This window comes from Carex rostrata, chromosome 29, assembly GCF_964058835.1.
Source record: "Carex rostrata chromosome 29, lpCarRost1.2, whole genome shotgun sequence".
Taxonomy (NCBI): domain Eukaryota; kingdom Viridiplantae; phylum Streptophyta; class Magnoliopsida; order Poales; family Cyperaceae; genus Carex; species Carex rostrata.
Genome location: NC_135946.1, coordinates 3,020,321 through 3,040,811, shown reverse-complemented (window position 1 = coordinate 3,040,811; position 20,491 = coordinate 3,020,321). Strand labels below are relative to the sequence as shown.

Sequence of the window (20,491 nt, the reverse complement as noted above, 5' to 3'; positions counted from 1 at the left end):
AATACTTAATTTGATTACTTCATAACGGACCTAATTAGATATTTGACAGTCTATTATTCAAGAGAAAGGGGAGGTAGCACAATTGACTAGGAAAATACTCACTTACAGTCTTATCACCTTGGGATATATTCATCAGCTCCCTCTCAAGCAGTTGCAGCCGACTTGTGTTCTTTCTTGAAAACAACGCGGCAAAAACATCCCATGCCTCTTTTGGTGTCTCCACATCTTCAATGTGAGATAGTAGGCTCTTGTCCACCGTAGCCTTCAACACGAATAATGCTCGGCCCGCCTTCACCTTCCACTTCTTATAAGCTCGAATCGAATTCGGTGGCAGTTCGATCTCATCGCCACCGACAATCTCCCACAGATCTTGCCCCTGCAGATATGACTTAATACACGTACGTCAGTCTCTATAATTATAATTATTCAACTTCTCAATCAAACCACTCATGCCACTCAAGTCTGACATTTCGACACCACGACGTATTAAGGGGTTACACAAACCTCCTAATTAGCAAGACCTTCGACACAGCAACAGACTCACGGATTATCTGAACCTTCTAGCCAACATGACCTAACCTGGCTCTGATACCACTTGTTGAGTAGGGACACTATATTGAAACTAATTTTGTTACTCTCTCAAGATATTCTTACAACTCTACTACTTAATAATCTAACCTCCAAGATTACACCCTCTACTACTTATATTATCCTACACCTCCAAACTACTACAACACTCTTCTTTATTTCTCTCTTACTCTCTTATTTTGCTTGGATTGCTTTCTTTCTTGGATGGTGAAAATGAGAAGCAAGACACCCTATTTATACGTGCTCCATGAGAGTCAAAGAAACATCTAGATCTAAGATATTTTTGAACTCTTCTAGATTTTCCTAAATCTTACACTACAAGATATTTTCTTTAGTAATTTCTAGATCAATCTTGTAATTATCTAATTGGGCTTGGGCCTCTTTGGTGCTAACTTCAACATTGTCCGTGTAAATAGAACAACCTTCCAAGTGCTATTGCTTTTGCATGGAGAGATGAGCAAACACGAACATTCCTTGATCTGTACTTGACTAGTTTACCTCTATCACAAATGATAAAACCAATACCACCTTGCCAAGACTATAGCAATGAGCCATCTGTGTAGACATGAATCAGTTGTGAACCCCTCCCATCAGTCCATCTTGATGACCGCTATTTGCATCCTTTTTGATACGTCACAATACCATGAGGATCTCAAACCATGGCGTCTCCCCTGTATAGGCTATCGCATTTCTGCACCTCCAGATAGCCCACGTGATTTGCCATGACCTCCAGGTACCCGCACAAGATGTTTCCTTTTCAATTTAATTTTTCCAATGAAGTACGTGGTTTGAATTTATGTTTGGTAGTTTGCATTTTTAATGGGCATTAGCTTGTAACAGGACTCTCAGTTTGGGTTGGTATTGTTTAATTAGGTACTGATACGTTCACACTTTTCTCTTTTCCTCATTTTTGTTGTTTAACTTGTTTTTTGTAATTGTAAAAACCTATGTTATTCAACCGCCTGTTACACTGCTTAAGTTTCTGGAAAAAAAAAATATTAAATTCAGTTATAACATGTAACCATATAATCAATGCATTATATTTGATTGGTCCGTAAGTATTGTTTGATTCAGCCCAGGCAGAGACAACATGATTTATACAACTGGGTCCCTCAGAGATCTCAAGCGTACCCTTTTAGGTTGAATGGTATATAATGCAACTCATGATAAGTTGTAAGGTCCTAGCCTGCAAACAAACACTGTCAAATTTAAATGAACAAACAGAAGGCTGATATTTTTTACTTTAGAAATAAATAAATATTTTATATAAAACAAGAAAGATGGCGAAATCTTTTTAAGGCATGGAAGGGACCGCACCAAATGATTTGGTGTTGTTGCTTTGCGAATTCACTAAAGGATCGCATATTTGATGTGGTTCCTTTTTCTTTCTTTTTTTCCCCCGGACCGAGCCCCTTTGTACGTTTTCCCTCTTCTGTGGCGTTTTGGAAAAAAATAATAAAATAAATTCTTCTCATTTTGTTGTCTATTTTCACTTTCCATTTAATTTTTAATTATTAGAATTGACAGAAGAAATCAAAGAACTTCAGATCTACAATGTTGACAAGGTAAATTATCAGTAAATTACTTTTAATTTTTGATTAAATTTTCCGAATGTAATTTCGAAATTAAAATAAAATTGTTAGAATGTGAAAAATTGACTATTAATTTATTGTATTTAATTGTTATTATAATTTTAAAAATAGAGGATATATAGGGTAGAAAATTAAACTATGTTACCAATTTTATTGTAAGTTTACTCAATTTTCCGATTCTCAAAATTCCAATACAATAATCAAAATTGCAATTATATTTCCATTATTTCAAGTTCATAATAATGGCTTGATATTTTTATACCATAAACAAATTTTAGATGCCAATTGCTCAATGTAACACTTACAAAAAAGAGAAAGAACAAAGAAGAAAATTAAGTAATTAAATAATCTTGAGGTTTGAGCTTTGAGGTGAGTGGCCCATGAGGTTATCATGCACGCTCCTCCTCCAACTATTGATCAATTGTGTTTTACTATAGTGGTATAGATACAAAAACATACCGTGATTAGAACTTACTATTCAAAGAGTTCTTATTTACTGCTCGTGTGTGCAATATTTATACAAGGAGCTGGAATTGTTCATGCAAGTCTGAGGGGGTACATACATATATATAATTTATATTGGACTTTTCAATAACTTCAAATATTTTTTCTGCTGGTTCTCTACCAGTACTAGTTATATATAGCTTATCAAACTTTATGAATTTTATTAAAGAAGGCATAAATATTTTTAGTATACTATTTGAAAGGAAATGTTAAGTGCTTAAATTTATTGTCAATTTGGCATTCATTTGTTTTTTCAGTGATTAGACAATTGCATAGTTCACCCATATAACATATATAATTGCAGCTGATTTATATTCTCAGCAGAAACAACTCTATAAACATAATTAGCATGACTATCAATTCTTTATATTAACTTCGTCAGGTTCGGTACTTCATTTCTTATACATAGACATGATTCATTACATCCATGATTTCAGCCTTACACTGATAATACATATCATGATTCAGCATCACCTTATTTCGACAAAAAATAAAAACATGCAAGCTAGCATGACATCACAGTTTGAACTAATTAGCTAATTAATTATACCAAACCATGAAGATTTTATGCCATCTCAAACATTTAGCCAAACACGGGACGTAGTGTCACAGTGGATACCTCGGATGCACCTAATTGGAGGTGCACCCAGTACCCGGAGTACCTGGAGTTCCCAGAGTACCCGGAGTACCCCTACCCGGAATAGTCGGAGCAGTCTGAAGTGTCGGAGCAGTCAGAGCAGTCCGAGTACCCCTAGGACATGGAGCACGCGGAGTTCCCGGAGAACCCGGAGTACCTGGACCAGTCATAGTACCCAGAGTTCCAGGAGTTCCCAGAGTACGTAGACCACTAGTCGTAGTACCCGGAGTTCCCGGAATTCCAGGAATAATTGCCCCAATTGCCGGAACTGCCGGAATTGCAGGAATTGCAGGAATTGCAGGAATTGCAGGAATTGCTATACCTAGAACTTTTGAGTCTGCAGCATCTGCACCAATGGAGACTCCTTTCACATTCACATGTTTGTCATTAGTTGTAGAGAAATCTCTTCCGGTTGCGGTGCAAACAAGAGCGCCATGGAGAAGAACCAAGTATAACTTGGAAATTGACATGCTAGACTATTGTATGTAGCAGAATATATGTGTCTTGGTCTTTTTGTGTTATTCACTTGTTGTTCTTTGTGAGAAGAGTCTGAGGGGGTTAATATATATAGGACTCTCTTGCAAATTGAAAGGGTGAAAAAATTGGGGTACTTAATTTTCTGTCAGTGTAGTATGAGAGTTAAAGATGATAATTACTATTGTAAATAATATATAGTTGAATTAATTTTGTGTGGTACCCCTAGAATTGATTGTTGGGTCAATATTTTCAATAACAGAACGCTAGTTAGTGTTCAATTTGGTCGAATTTGAAGAACAGAACGCTAGTCAGATCGCTAGTTAGTACGCTATTTGGTCAAATTTGAAGAACAAAACGCTAGTTTGTAAGCTATTTGGTCGAATTTGACCAAAGTAAATTTTATTTTTGATAATTAATAACATAAATAAAATATATCATACACTTAAAATCTCATCAATTTTATTTTTGATAATGAATGTACTGATTTATTTTGCAACAAAGTATGCATTCTTTTGACATATATGTTTCAAAATTTTAATTCTGAAATGAAATCATCAATGCCACATTTATTCCCTGAAAGTTTAATGTCATTTATGGTTTCTTTGATTGGTTTGAAAGAAGCATTTATGTGTGGTATGTTTTATTCTCACAGCTTCCTGAGGGGTAGAACTAGAAAATTTGAATAGAAGGACTCATCTATAAAATGTATAATATATGAATAAAGTAACAAAATTATTACAAGTAGAAATTGAACTCATGACCTTACAAACACCAAATAGAACTCTTACCACTAGACTATAAGTACACATTTGTCATTTTATGAGGGAAGTTAGACTATATGAAATTTAAAAAAAAAATTAAATTAAATTTTAATATACATAATTAAAAAAAATCTAAGCATCCACCGACATACATGCCGATCCGCCTCTGGGCTTCCTCATTGTTCATATTAATTCACCACACTTTATTGGGGTCAGTCTAAAATTCACGGGATTCTTTAAAAATTCGTGCAAGATTAAAACAAATGATTCTTTAACTCTAGCTATGAGCTATATATGGTACCTCACCAGATTCGAACTCCTAGCTCAATTTTATCCTATTGGATAAAATTGTTCTTTGACAAAGCCAAAGACTTTCTCAATAAAGTAATTTTAGCATGCATCTAGCATAGTTAAATGGTATATATGTTCCCACTTGTTTAGGTACGTAGTTTAAAATATTTATAGCTACCAGTTTTCTATGTAGTTATATTAATTTCGAGGAAAGATAAGATGTGTTTGGAAATGTAAAATCGGTAAAAAATTATTATCCGCTTTAAACTTCTAAAGAACAACTTTTTTACAGGCTTGCTTCCTCCTTTCTTTGATAGAGAGGTTCCACCAGTTGGTGCGTGGTATTAGCCACAAAAGACCAAAAACTTTGATAGAGAGGTTCCACCAGTCTGACTTGCTTCCTCCTTTCTTTGATCTCTTGTGCCTCCTTTTCGCTCTTCTTCATCTCAATTTCAAATATTCATGCGTTGCTCCGGTTATTATTGTATTTGAAAACACATCCTCATTATTAGACCAATCTTTTTATTTACGATCTTTACAAATAAAACCATTTAATTATTTTTTTATTAAACTCTATTTTTATCATGTCTGTAATTTGAAACTGCGGTACTAGCAGAGTAGTACAATAGTTTAAAACGGTGCACCCATAAAGGTACGTGCGTTGAACTCCAATAAATTAAATCTTTGTGCTACTGCAAAATTCGTTAAATCTGACTTTTGATAAAAAAAAAGGCTTGGGCATCATTCCGACAAGATTTTAAATAATATCCTAAATTCTAAAATTTTGAATTGTACTAATTGTGAAATTTGCTAGCAAAGCAAACAAAGCTTCATTTTTCTCTTTCTACTAGCAAAAGAGAAGTTATTTTTTATTTAGTACATTCTAATGTCTGGGGACTGGCCCCAATTGATTCATATAATTGATTCAAATATTCTGTTTTATTTATTGATAGTTTTTCAAAAGCAACTCGGTTATATTTACATAAATCTAATGATGAAGTGTTTGATTGTATTTATGAATTTTTATTTCTTCTAAAAACAAAATTTAATACAAAGCTAGAAATATTTAGATCGGATAATGGAACAAAATTTATAAATAAAAAGTTTTCAAGACTCTTTAGAGGAAAACCATATTATACATCGCATAAATACTACTGAACAAAAGTCATTTGTACCCTGTCTAAATTTATTAGAAATGAAAATAAAATATTTATTAGAAATGACACGGTCTTTATTATTTCAAAACAATATTCATAAAATTTATTGGTCGGATGCCATACTGTGTGCCACACATTTAATTAATAGATTATTACCTAGTGTAAATTAAAAAAAAAAAAATTCATTAGAAATTCTTTATTAACAAAAAAATATTTATGACCATATGAGAGTATTTGATGGTACAAATTTTGTACATATCAAGAGAAAAGACAAAACTTAATTTTGTATTAGAAAAAACTAGTTTTTTAGGATACTCATTTTATAAAAAAGGTTATAAATGCTAGGAACCAATTAATAGAAAAATGTATCTTTCTAGGAATGTAACCTTTTTTTTTGAAGAAGAAGAGCCATATTTTAAAGAGAAAGAAACAATCTATCAAACATATATAAATAATCAAAATAATAATATAGTAACTTAGATAATTTGAATTTTATTCCTATAAATAAGTATCAAGTTGAAAATAATAATCAAGAAGATGAAACTATTAAAAACACTAATAAAAGTGAAATGGAAGAGAGCTCAATGGTTAGAATGTCATCTAGGGTACCACAACCATCAACTAGACTTAGAAATTATGTAACCTATACGGTACAATATCCAATAGAAATTTTTATTTCATATGTAAATATTTCAACAGAATACCATACAATTATATTATTTAATTTCTTACAATTTTAAAATTAGTAATACCGATCATTATTTATTTACTAATTGTGATGAAACCACTACAACTCTCATTTTAGTGTATGTAGATGACATCATAATTATCAAAAATAATTTAAAGCAAATTCAAAAATTAAGAAACAATTAAAAAAAATTGACATAAAAGAATTAGGATATCTTAAATATCTTTTAGGAATAGAGATAGCTTCTTCGATTAAAAGACTCTTTATTTCCCAAAGAAAATATATACTTGATTTATTAAAAGAAACATGTAAGATAGGATGTACACCAGCCTCTACTCCAATTGATAATAAGTGCAAATTAAACAGTGAAGATGGTGAACCTTTTAGAATACATAAATCAATTTCAAATACTCGTAGGAAAATTGATCTATCTAATGGTTGCTCGTCCGGATATTTCTTTAATGTAAGCCAAATAATAGAATTTAGAAGTACTCACCAAGAACACCACATTTAGAAGATGTAAATAGAATTCGGTGGTACTTAAAAAATAATCCTGAGAAAGGCGCACTTTTATGAAAAATAATAATTCTAATAATATATGTGGTTATTCCGATGCAGATTGAGCGGAAGCTTCGGTAGAAAATCGACACCGATTTTTGCACATTTGTAAGTGGAAATATAGTCACATGGAAAAACAAGAAACAAAATGATGTACCACGACCAAGCTTTGAAGCCGAACATCGTGCCTCCTATCAGACATGGGATTTAAAACGGAAGAATTGATGAAAATGTATTGCAACAATAATTCGGCATGACATACAGCATCAAATCCCATGTTTCATTAGCGAACAAAACATATAGAAGTGAATTGTCACTTTATTAGAGAAAATGTTCAAGCAAAGGAAAATTGAAACACCATACGTAAAAAGTGAAGATCAACTCGCGGATATCTTCACCAAAGGCAAAGATCCAAATCCATTTGAGAAAATTAGAAGCAAGTTAGGATTGTATAATATATGCATTCCTAGCTTGAGGGGGAGTGTTAAAATATAAAATAAAATTCAAATTATAACAACTAATTTATTTCATAGAATATGAAATAGTGCTTTGTAAGAAATAGAGCATTGTAATTAATAGCAATAAGGAATAGTGCAATGACTAGTTTTTTGTGGTTTTGTAACTATAAAGAGGAACACTTGTAAATAGAAAAAATAAGATTGCAATACAATTTGTATTCTTAATCTCTTCTCTCCCTATCTTACAAGAATTACAAAAGTAGACTTTGAACAAAAGCAAATATTTACCAAAGTAAAATATAATTACGTAATAGGTATATACCGTATTTAAATTCTGTTAGGAAATTATAAATTAAAAGTAGGTAGGTACGTACTTGGTAAATATTTCATATAACACAAGCACCTTGTCATCTGGTTAGTTGATCGTCTATGTATATCAAGAAAGGGTGAATTAATTAGGATAATTAGAGTGGTGGTTCGGGAGAAAAAAATTATTAATTACGACAGTAAATAATAAAATTGAATTAATTTTTAGTCGTACCCCTTGAACTAATTTGCTGGATCATTTTTTTTGAAATTATATAAGGACTGGTTGGATAAAAGTGAGAGAGTAAATTTTGAACAACAGAACGCAAGTTAATATGCTATTTTAAATTGTAGAATTTAACCTGAGCATTTTTTTTTTGATAATTCATGACTTAAATAATATATCATACACTTACAACACATGCTGCCGACTCAAGTTAGCTGATGGAATCGGATGATCCCCGGTACCTGACTCAAGCAAATTTCAAATGGACGGTTCAGATTAGTTCTTTTAACTTGGCACGAATCTCAAAACAGACCCCCTATAGTTTCCATAGGCACCAGATTGACTTTTGTCCAGCTAGGATTAATCTGGGCTGTCCGTTTGTAATTTGCTTGAGTCAGGTATCTGGGAGGATACCGATGCACTCAGGGATATATAGTAGAATGAGAGCACTCACGGAGGTTTGTATAATTTCCTAAAAGCAGAGTTGGTAATGAGATACAAAAATAGTTGGTAATGAAAGACAATTTTACAATTAGAAGTTCGATAGTGAAAGTTTGAGGTGTGACAATTGGACTCGTTGTGGTCACAAAAATGCATGTAATGAGTTTTTTTTTTGGATGAAATAACCAAAATATGAAATTTGCAACAATAAACATTTGAAAAATACAAATCTGTCTCCAATATAAATTTGATATTGCAAGGACTAACATGATGCAAAAATGTTGGACCGAACAATTTTGATCCAATGATATATTTATGAAGAAAGAAAATATTGTCAAGCTCTAAATTTGTTTGGGAGGCGAAAATCATATGTAGCCATGGCTTGTTAACATTCCAGAAGAGCGGTCAATAATTGAATGTATTTCCATGTCAATTTTTTTTTCCAAGATGGTGACAAGACAAGACATGCTTTGTCAACATAGATACTTTTAAGGTTGTCGGCACGAGTCCGGATCCTACTAATTACTCAAATATGAGTTTGAATCCGAACGGTCCAGATTAATACATCCGAGTCCCCTCACAGATCCCTAACGTGCCTTTCCAACCGTGATGAACATGCATGAATCCTGTGGTTTCAACTTACAGAGAATGTATTTCCATGGCAATGCATTTAATTTCTGTTTTATGTTATTTGACATTGAAATATTTTCAATTTTCATCTTAAGGTCAGATATGGACAGAGACGGATTAATGTATAATGACATTTATTTCAAAAAATTAATTATACTTGTGCATAATTTTCTACTTAGTTTATAGAAAAATGCTGTGGATATTGTTACACCCAATGAAAAATTAATTATACTCTGCCCCCTAAATATGGACTAATATTTTACATAGTAATCAGGTAGCCCATTTTTTCAGCCCAGCACTTAGCCCAATCCGTATTTTGGGCCAAATGGCCTTTTACAGAAACCATAACATCTCTGAACCTGAGTACGTATGTGCATAGCTGAAAATAGGGAACCTACAACTTGAACTCCAATAGTAACAAAAAGAAAAAAAATCAAATAAGTGAATAACTCCAATAATAACAACAAACAATACTAATTAAAGATAACAACCAAGAAAAATACATTACAATAATTTTAGAGTCTTGTACAATAACAATATCCCGTGCATCAGCATATGATCTTAGAAGCAGCTTCTGAACATATTTCATCCGAGTCAGAACGGTATTGGCTGGTGCCATCCGAGTTTTGACTGATTCACACGGTCGAGTGTTTTTTGTCTAAAAAATCGTTGGAAATCAGTTTGACTCGGCCGAGTCAACCGAGTTCTACTCTGAGTTAAGCCGATTCAAAGCAAAAATTACTGATTCTCACCAACCTGGATCGAGTCTCAGCTGCGTATGCCATCGTAGGATGACCTGGACCGCATCGAGGCTTGCGTTGTTGCGCACCGTCAAGACTCAGAAGAACTTTTTTATTTTTGAAACTGTATGTTGGTGGAGGGGAGAAATTTGGGGAAGAAGAACAGTTGAAAGAAAAATTTGGGTAAGTTACATTTTCGGAAGAGGAGATGTACCGGGACTGCATTTTGAAAATCTGCACCGTACTCCATGTAATAAAAAAAAAAAACAGGAATCCTTATCCCACGACGTGATATGTATTCATTAATTTATTCGTTTTGAGTAGCTAGGTTTTTGAAAGTTTGAATATTTTGAGTAAAGTTAAAAGACTGTGCATCCGTGATACCTTCTTTTGGTTTTTCTATTCCTGATTTGACTAAAAGTAAAAACATGTGATTTAGAGTAACGATAGTCTGATCAGAGTACGTAGTCAGAGTGATTTGACTAAACAACTGTGGCCCCAGGTGTTATATTTTGAGGGCATCTCCTTAAAAAATAAATAAAAAAAAGACTAATAGACTCTGCATCCGTGATAGCTATTCCGCATGCTCTGGTCAGCATAGTGACAAATGAATTATTCGGGTTCAGTTCGGCGAGATCAAAAATTCGTGATTCGGGTATAATTCGGGAATGATTCGGAATTATCCGGATTAGAAATCTCAGTCCTGCAAGGGAGCAAAAAAATAATTGTTCTTAGAAAAATTCGTGAATAATTCGTAAAATTCGGGAAAAGTTCGTAAAATTTGGGAATTATTCGGGTTTAATTCGGTCAAAGTTCGGTCAACCGAATAATTCAGTGTTCGGTTCGGCATCACCCCAAAAAAGAATTAAACGGATATAATTCGGGTACCTTGTCACTATGCTGGTCAGAGTGGTTAAGAGTATCCTACATTCTCCTTCGGGTTCCATGCCGATAAGATACTTAAGATTATCACTGACAATTAAGAAATCGAGAAATGTTTATTTTCAGCTGATGCTTTCAGGAGTTCAAAGCAAGATAGAGAGTTGGACCACCATTTTTTTTGTTGTACAGAGGTCAAGTAACTTCAGTCAAGGCAGTGTTATCGGCAATGCCACTGCATTACATGTGGGCCTTATATCGGTTGAAGTAATCAAGCATATTGGCAAAATGAGAATGAACTTCCTATGAAAAGGTAGCCCGGAGGGTTTTTGGCCTTTCACTGCTCACTAAATGTGTTCGGGTTTTAGACAATAACCCGGATGGTCTCTGGCCTACTACCTTGCGCAGATTCCATGGAGTATCTACGGCATGTTAGATAGATTTAATAGGAGCCTCTATCTAAGGTGTTCCAAATAACTACAACAAAGTAGACACTTTTTGCGAGGAAAAAAACGCATTTATGACGGTTGTCCGTCGCAAAAAGAAAAAGCTGAACAATGAGGGTAGTCCGTCGCAAAAAGTCATTTTTTTATCCTCGCAAAAAGTGTAATATTTATATAAAATGAATGTACAAACTATATCTCTCATTATATAGCTCCAGTAAATAGGATAAAATATCATTAAGTTATTGGATTTGAAACTTTTAGCTCAATATTTTATACTAAACACTTGACAATTGTTAAAATATTTTAATTAATTCTAGATCTATCATAAAACTATTTATGAATATCGGTAATTTAATATAGCTTACACTTGCATTAGCACATGCTAGCTAGTTCAGATATATTATATAAGCATACAGAGAAAGTACGGCCATTTTTTTTAATACCCCAAAAAAAAAAGAAAAATATAAAAATAACCTCCGTTTTGGGTTTTTTTTATATATGCCCTGACCGCCTGGATACGGGACGGACCAAAATTTTAGCAAACCGTCCATTGTATGAGCGCTTCATGCCATTACCAAACCGCCCATATAGTGGGCGGTCCACTTTCTTTTTTAAACAGAAATTTTTTAATTTTTTGTATTTTTTGTATTGAAATATTAGAAATGTTGAATATATTTCTTTAAAAATAGATGGAATACAATATAATTTGATTTATTAGAAAGACTACAACAAATAACCCGGATCAATATTTTTTAGGCCGGATTTTTCGTGGCTGTAAGAAAAATTAATATATTTCTTTATGTGTTATTGGACAAAAATAAAAATGCTTAGATTCCGAGTTATTGATCCCGGTTCAAAAGTCACTTCTATGTAATCTAAAAAATATTGTGTTCCTTTTAGAACATTTAATTTATGAAAAGTTGTATCTATTTTTGAAATAAAATAAAAATTTTAAGTTATTTAATAATTGTTATTAAAAAATAATTCTCAAAATAGATACAACTTTTTATAAATTAAATATCCTAGAAGGATTATAATATTTTCCTTTGTTACGATTGAATCAAGGGCAAAAAATGATCAATTAATATATTTTCCTAAAACCTTGATAAAATGTATGCAAGTATCATTTGCTAAAACCTACCTATGAAGTCTTAACTTATCATTTATGTAATAAATGTACATATATTTGGTTTCAGTACGTAACAGACAAAAACCTTATACGATACTAGTTGGCCTTAGCTTAATGTGTACAAGCATATGAAATATTTATCTAAAACTTGAAATTATAATTGTACAGCCCAAAGCACGAAGCTTTCATGATTGGTACAACAAAATTAAACCCTAACAGAAAAGGGTTTGATATCTTTATCACGACCGCACCTATTCCTGACTTAAAAATTAGGTTAACAGTATACCAAGGTTGAGAGGTAGATCAATTAGGCGCAGGGGGTTCGCCAACCACAGAGTCGGAGGACCGCTTCTTGTGCGTGAGAGGATATAGCAGCAAGAGAGGAGAGAGCGCCTCGGGAGGGAGAGTCAGGAGGGTCAGCGGAGGAGGGGCGGCAGCGAGTTCACACGGGGAGACCAGGTCGCCGCTGATCTGTGAAGTCGCCCCTGAGAGTGTAGTCACGCGAGAGAGAAAGGAAGGAGAACGGGAGGAACAAACTGGAGATAGAAATTTGATCCCTTCAAATGAAGGTAAAATTGGAAAATACGAAAATACGTTTTATTATACAATATTTTCAGAATAATTTTAATTAAATATGTATATTTGATGTACATTGTGGCAAATTGGTAAATTTTATGATTTTAGGGTGGCAAATAAGAAATTTTGAGGTTTGGGGTGGCAATTTGGTATTTTTCAAGTTTTGAAGTGGCATGGAAGAAATTTTCCCTTAATATTATAATTTGTTTCTCATTTTTAAAAATAGTATTTATTTATAACAATTTTAAATTTTTTCCACAATGTTACACAACAAAAGCACGACTCGAACCATCATGTGCACGACATGAATAGGCACGCTAATATTTTCCCATAACTCTTCTAAAAGATGTGTTATGGTCGTCTCCAACTGAAATAGTCACTTTTTACCATAGCACATGACTATTAATTTCATTATTATAATTATGCATTCTCAGTATGAATCTAAATGCAAATCCCACGTCTTTGGAAGTGATTTTTATTTTAGGAGAAAGATAGATGTCTACCTAGCATTTTAAATTTCAATATTAGTAAGAACTCTCATTTGGATTTTTAACTTACAATTTTTCACACAGAAAGAAAAAATGTTGTTTTTTATCATTAAACAAAAAATTGGTTCTGGGCCGCATTGGTGTTAAAACGAAAATAATACTATTATTGGATCCAGTTGGGCTGCGTCAAAAGAAGGCCTCCTGCATTGATACTACAAAAAAATTATAGGCCGAATGAAGACCAAATAAATAAATAAATAAATCATAATTTAACATGTCTACTTTTCTACAACTTTGACCTATAATATTGCAACAAAAAGTAATTGAAATATGCAACGGTTTGTCTTTTACATGATTATATATATCTTCATTTCTTCATTCTATTATTAAGCACGTTGGGCGTCCGATCCGCCAACGGTTATGATTGAAAAATTAAATTTTAGATTTAATCTCAGCCCTCTAATCAAATAATATGTCTTCTTTTGATTAAATACATATTTTTTATGTGTAAAAGTCTAAATTTAGTTAGAGATGTACTCGCCACACGAACTGTCACACATATTACACGATAATTGGTAAGAATTAAATTTGAAAGACTTCAGGTTTTAACAATTTTGCTCTTGGTTTCCTTATTTCTCTTCTTCATATCTCTACGATGCAATTATTTGATCTTTCCAAACAATTCTTTCTATATTTTCGACAATAAATATGGAAATTATCTGATATTTTCGAATTTGTGGAGAAAATCAAGACTATAATATAAATCCTATAATGTTTTGTGTTAAATTCTCAATTTTGTTTTTGTGCCATTATTAAAAATATCACCCCAGGCAATTCTCAACTCAGGGATATGATTGGATATATGCTTTATTCAAGTCAAAACTTTCTCCAAGGATCACAATTCTGTGAGTTCCTTTTCTTTATTTTTTTCAATTGATAATCAATGTTTTTTTAAGAGAAATGTGGAGGCCTTCCATTAACAAAGACACCAGTGGTGTCAGTATTACAGAGCCATATTATTTCCAGTGATTTAAAAGTAATAGATAATAAATGAAAATTATGAAGTAAAACAATGTGAAACCAGCAAAATCTCAATATCTAAGGTTGAATTGAACCATCAACAATGCTTTTATTTCTGCAACAATCTCAATGCTAAGCAATCCTGGTGTTTTGAGTTCGCCTTTTGAAATTCTAATACGATCAATGTTATTATATATCTAGTTTGTAAGTCCTATAGATTTCAATAGCGACAATAACAAGAAATACAAATTAAGTATATCCAATTTTTACTGCAATTAAGAAAAACACTCAATTGCAATTAAATATACACTGTCAAATTTCCTTCCCAATTCTATAATATGTGGAAAGCTCGCACGATTAAAAGCTCAATTAGGCCTTACTTTTTATATAAAGTAATTAAGCCTTAAAAAAAACTTACTTTACAAAAAATGCTCAGTTTAAGAAAAAAAAAATGTGCGTCTGGGATCGTTTGGTGGTATTGTTGGTTTTTTTTATAGTTCTCTAACTTTATTTACAGGAGCCCAGCATGAAGTGGGTTGACTGGTAAAATAACAAATGCATTTTTCAACCCAAAGGAGCTTCAGACCTTGTACAAATCAAATATGTACATTGCTTGCATCCATTTTTTTATGTTAGATTTGATCTGTTTGTAGATCAAACGATTTTGTCTTTGTTTTCTAAGTGTAAAAAACAAGAAACAAAATAATGTAGCACGACCAAACGTCGAAGCCGAATATCGTGCCTCCTATTAGACATGAGATTTAAAACTGAAGAACTGATGAAAATGTATTGCAACAATAATTCGACACGACATATTGCATCAAATCCCATGTTTCATTAGCGAACAAAACATATAGAAGTGGATTGTCACTTAATTAGAGAAAATATTCAAGCAAAGGAAATTGAAACACCATACGTAAAAGATAAATATCAACTCGCGGATATCTTCACTAAAGGCTTAGATCTGAATCCATTTGAGAAAATTACAAGCAAGCTAGGATTGTACAATATATGCATTCCTAGCCTGAGGGAGACTGTTAAAATATAAAATAAAATTCAAATTATAACAACTAGTTTATTTAATAGAATATGAAATAGTGTTTTGTAGGAAATATAGCGTTGTAATTAATAGCAATAGGGAATAGTGCAACGACTAGTTTTTTGTCGTCTTGTTACTATAAAGAGGAACACTTGTAAAAAGAAAAAATAAGATTGCACTATAATTTGTATTCTTAATCTCTTCTCTTCCAATCTTACAAAAATAACAAAAGCAGACTTTGAACTCAAGCAAATATTTACCAAAGTAAAATATAATTACGTAATAGGTATATACCAGTATTTAAATTCTGTTAGGAAATAATAAATTAAAAGTAGGTAGGTACGTACTTAGTAAATATTTCATATAACACAAGCACCTTGTCATCTGGTTAGTTGATCATTTATGTATATCAAGAAATGTGCTTCATTATAGCGGCAGTATGCAAACGAGATCCAAGGAGCAGGAAATATTCATGCATCTCTGAGGGGGTACACATATACTTTATATAGCACTTTTCAATACCTGGAAATTACTTTCTGCTGGTTTTCTACCAATATCAGTCATAGTTTATCTTAGGATTGGAAAATTGCATAGTTGTCCCATATATATCATATATAATTGCAGCTGATTTATAGGATCACCAGAAACAACTCTATAAACTCTATCAATTCTCTTGGTATTAATTTCTCAGGTTTGGTACTTCTTATTCATAGACAAGTTTCAAGACAACCATGATTTCAACCTTACACGGACAATACAGATCATGATTGGGAATCACCTTATTTCGACAAACAAACAAAATACTAGCTAGCATCATCACATCACAGTTGCACTAACCAGCTAATTAATTATACTCAACAATTAAGATTTGATGCCATCTCAAACATTTAACCCAACACGCGAGGTAGCACCACATCGGGTACTCCGGAAGCATTATCTTACCCTTATCTATCAAGGGAATGGGTCGAGTACCCGGAGTAGTAGGAGTACCCGGAGTTCCCGGAGTAACCAGAGGTCCAACACTTGCGTCAATTTTTGAGTGTGCAGCATCTGCACTAATGGAGACTCCATTAACATTCACATGCTTGTCATTAGTTGTAGAGAGATCTCTTGCGGTTGCGGTGCAACCCAGAGTGCCAAGGAGAAGAACCAAGAATAGCTTGGAAATTGACATGCTAGACTATTGTATATATGCGTGTCTTGGTCTTTTTGTGTTATTCACTTGTTGTGCTTTGTGAGGAGAATGTGATGAGGGGGTTTATATATAGGACTTTTTGCAAATTGCGGTGGTACGTGTGAATTAAAGGGTGAATTTTACTTTTTGCAAATAATAAAATTGAATTAGTTAGTGGTACCGTTAGAACTAATTTGCTGGATCATTTTTTTTTTTAAATTTAAGAACTGGTTGGATTAGTTAGTGAGAGGAATTAAATGTTGAACTACAGAACGCAAGTTAATATGCTATTTTAATTTGTAGAATTAAACCTGAGCAAGTTTTTTTGATAATTGATGAGTTAAAATAATATATCATACACTTACAACCCATACTGCATGTTAGCTGATGGAATTCAATCATCCAAAATACCTGACTCATGCAAATTACAAACGGATGGCCCTGATTAGTTCTTTTAAGTTGGCACGAATTTCAAAATAGACCCCATATAGTTTTTATAGGAACTGAATTGACTTTGGTCCGGCTAGGATTAATCTGGGCCACCCGTTTGTAATTTGCTTGAGTCAGGTATTTTGGAGGATACGGATTCTTAGCTGATGAAGCGAGCTTCCAGGGGGATTTAGAGAATTGGATGGTCAGACATATTACACTTAACAAGTATATAAGATAGAATCAGTGTATAATTTGGTAAACTTTAGAGGAACTATCCCACATACATATACTTCCTAAAATCAGAGTTTTCATGTGGTTCATAATGAGATACAAGATATATACTGACCAAAGACAATTTGATATTTAAAAGTTTGATGGTGAAAGTTTGAGATGTGACAATTGGACTCGTTGTGGTCAAAAAATGTAATGAGCATTTTGTAAAAAATAAACAAAATCTGAAATTTGCAACAATAAACATTTGAAAAATACAAATCTTCCTCCACTATAAATTTGATATTGCAAGGACTAACATGCAAAAAACTAAGATAACAATTCAACCATTCAATCATTCCAATTTTCCAGAATAGATCAATAATTTTAGACCTAACAATTTTGATCCAATGATATATTCATGAAGAAAGAAAATATTGTCATATGTGGAGTGGCTGAACATGATCAAATTCTAAATTTGTTTGGGATGCGAAAATCATATGTGGCCATGACTTGTTAATATTCCAGAAGAGCGGTCAATAATTGAATGACATATATGTCAATATTTTCTCCGAGATTGTGACAACTGACAAGACATGCTTTGTCAACATTTATACTTTTAAGGGTAGTCGGCACGAGTCCGGGTCCTACTAACTCAAATATGAGTTTGGATCCGAACTGTCCAGATTCAGTCCAGACAGAGACAACATAATTTATTAATTAATACAGCTAAGTCCCCTCACAGATCCGTAACGTGCCTTTCATGCCAATGCATTTAAATTCTGTTTTATATTATTTGACAATGAAATATTTGCATTTCATCTTAAGGTCAGAAGGTCAGATGTAGACAGAGACGGATTTATGTATAATGAATGAGAGTCAATTCATGATTCCATTTATTTCAAAAAAATAATTATACTTGTGCACAATTTTCTACATAATCTATAGAAAAATGCTATGGATATTGTCACACTCCATGGCTATCCGTCAGATATTTATATGTAAAACATGAGTATACCACACATATCATCAATATAATATATATACAGCCACAAATTTATATATAAATCACACATAATGCATTTTCACACAAAGGAAATAAATTGAAGCGGCTCTTATATAAATGTCGTCCCATAGCCATATTCATTCTATGTATTCAAACAAATAATTAATTTAGTTACAGCCTGAATCTTTGTAAATTCACTTTAGATATCCAATATACATTTCTCATTCAAGGAAGCACTAAATTATTTATTCCGGAACATACAGTTTTCCTTTTCATTTCACATTTCTTATTCCTCTAATGACGATTGCCATCCCAACAGTGAACCTAAAGCAATTTGGAATTAGTTGTCGTCCTTATAATGAAAAGATCAAGCAAATTTGGTATACATTTTTCCATTTCATTTCAACTTTCTTATTCCTTGAACAGAGAAAACATATTCTAAACAATAGAACATGTTTTAAAGTCAAGCTTTTGGTAGTGAATGAAAGAAATGTGACAATGCATGTTTGAAGGCCAAGCGTTGTAATATTTTTTGCATATGTTTAGGTATATATGTTGAATATTTGTTGAATTATGGATGTATAAGTTTGTTGAATGCTGAATATTGAATGTATTGTTTTCTATGTGTTGAATGTTAACTGTTAGATATTGTTTAATGTATGTTGGATAACATTTGAAATGCATGGGCATAGATGCTGATTGGGTTGGTAACATTATTGTTTGAAAATCTACAGCCGAGTACTTTACATTTGTGGGTGGTAATCAGGTAACTTGAAGAAGCAAGAAACAAAATGTAGTAGCACTTTTAAGCGTTGAAGTAGAATTTAGGCGCATGGTAAAAGGAATTTGCCAGCTCCTGTGGTTGAAGAAGTTGATCAGTGAACTTGATTTCGAACATAGAACCTGTACAACAAGATAGAACGGTTTTCACCTGGTCGTAAAATTTATACATTTATAAGTTTTCTCTTCTTTTCCTACGTGAGTAGAGCTTGCTCCTGAAAGGGTGATTTCTAGTTGAACTTGCTACTGTTCTTGTGCATCTTCTGGGTCGGACTGTCTCAGCAGAGCACAGTGGAGGCGGTAGTCCAATACTTATGCAATTTTTGAGTCTACAGCATGTCCACCAGTGGAGACACCGTTTACATTAACATTCTCTTCATGATTAGTTGTAGAGAGATCTCTTGCGGTTGTGGTGCAAACAAGAGCGCCAGGATAACCAAGAATTGAATGAAGAGAGTGTGAAGTGGTCTATTGTTTTATTCACTTGTTGTGCTTTGTGCAGAGAGTGTGAAGGGCTTTATATAGCTAGGGGTTTTTGAAAAATTGCATTGGTGCATTAATTGGGGTAATTGATGTGCTGTCAATGTGGTACAAGAGATAAAAATTGATAATTATGATAGTAAATAATAGAATTGAATGAATATTGAGTGGTACTTTCACACCCCCGATCCGGAGGTGCGATGATCCAATTGCGTCTATTTACCATTCAATATATGTAACATAAGGCATGGATCTTTTTATGCATTGCCAATATCATCCATTATATTTTTTTGCCACATTCTAATTTATTTACAATAATTATCTGATATTTTATAGTGGATGATACTAAAGATATATTATCTGCACCCTATCAGATATAATACATCCAAATCCCATACCATTAGGTGATCCTGCTGTCAATTATAACCCGGAAGCATTTCTCTGACTTCGCATAATGAACCTGTAACCCACAAGGGGAAACGAGTGAGAAATAATAAATTATTTCTCAGTGCTGATTGCCACTCAGATTATTGGATTCGAAGAAAATCCATATTCAAAATTAAATCACCGCACGCGAAATAAATAGTTCATTTCATAATGACGAATGCAAATGCTCAATAATAGTATCCAATTGAACAACAAAAATTATAGAAATAAATTAGAACTCTCAGAATCTTATTATAATAAATGGTTTAGGTCAAAATCTTTTAATCATTCAAGTCTGGTAACGTTTGGGACCTAATCTTTACGACCACTAAGTCTGGTAACGTTTGGTGTC

General features: G+C 32.9%; 1 protein-coding gene and 1 long non-coding RNA gene across 5 annotated transcripts in view; both read right to left on the bottom strand.

Annotated features, from left to right (window-relative positions):
* Positions 1–20,491, bottom strand: part of LOC144546499 (uncharacterized) — a 205,884-nt gene that overhangs the window by 43,927 nt on the left and 141,466 nt on the right. The window contains exon 1 of one of the 4 annotated variants that reach the window (XM_078295053.1): positions 3,545–3,862. The exons of 2 other annotated variants lie outside the window; for them this stretch is intronic. In XM_078295053.1, coding sequence (XP_078151179.1) covers positions 3,545–3,791 — 247 coding nt within the window. In that variant the 5' untranslated portion in view covers positions 3,792–3,862. Of the gene's footprint in view, positions 1–3,544; positions 3,863–20,491 lie in introns of those variants that run through there. One more of the 4 variants, XM_078295054.1, reaches the window with a different exon arrangement.
* The window catches only part of LOC144546500 (uncharacterized), a 50,877-nt gene continuing 34,841 nt past the window's right edge, over positions 4,456–20,491 (bottom strand). The window contains exon 3 of the long non-coding RNA XR_013508803.1: positions 4,456–4,467. This is a non-coding gene — a long non-coding RNA (uncharacterized LOC144546500). The remainder of the gene's footprint in view (positions 4,468–20,491) is intronic.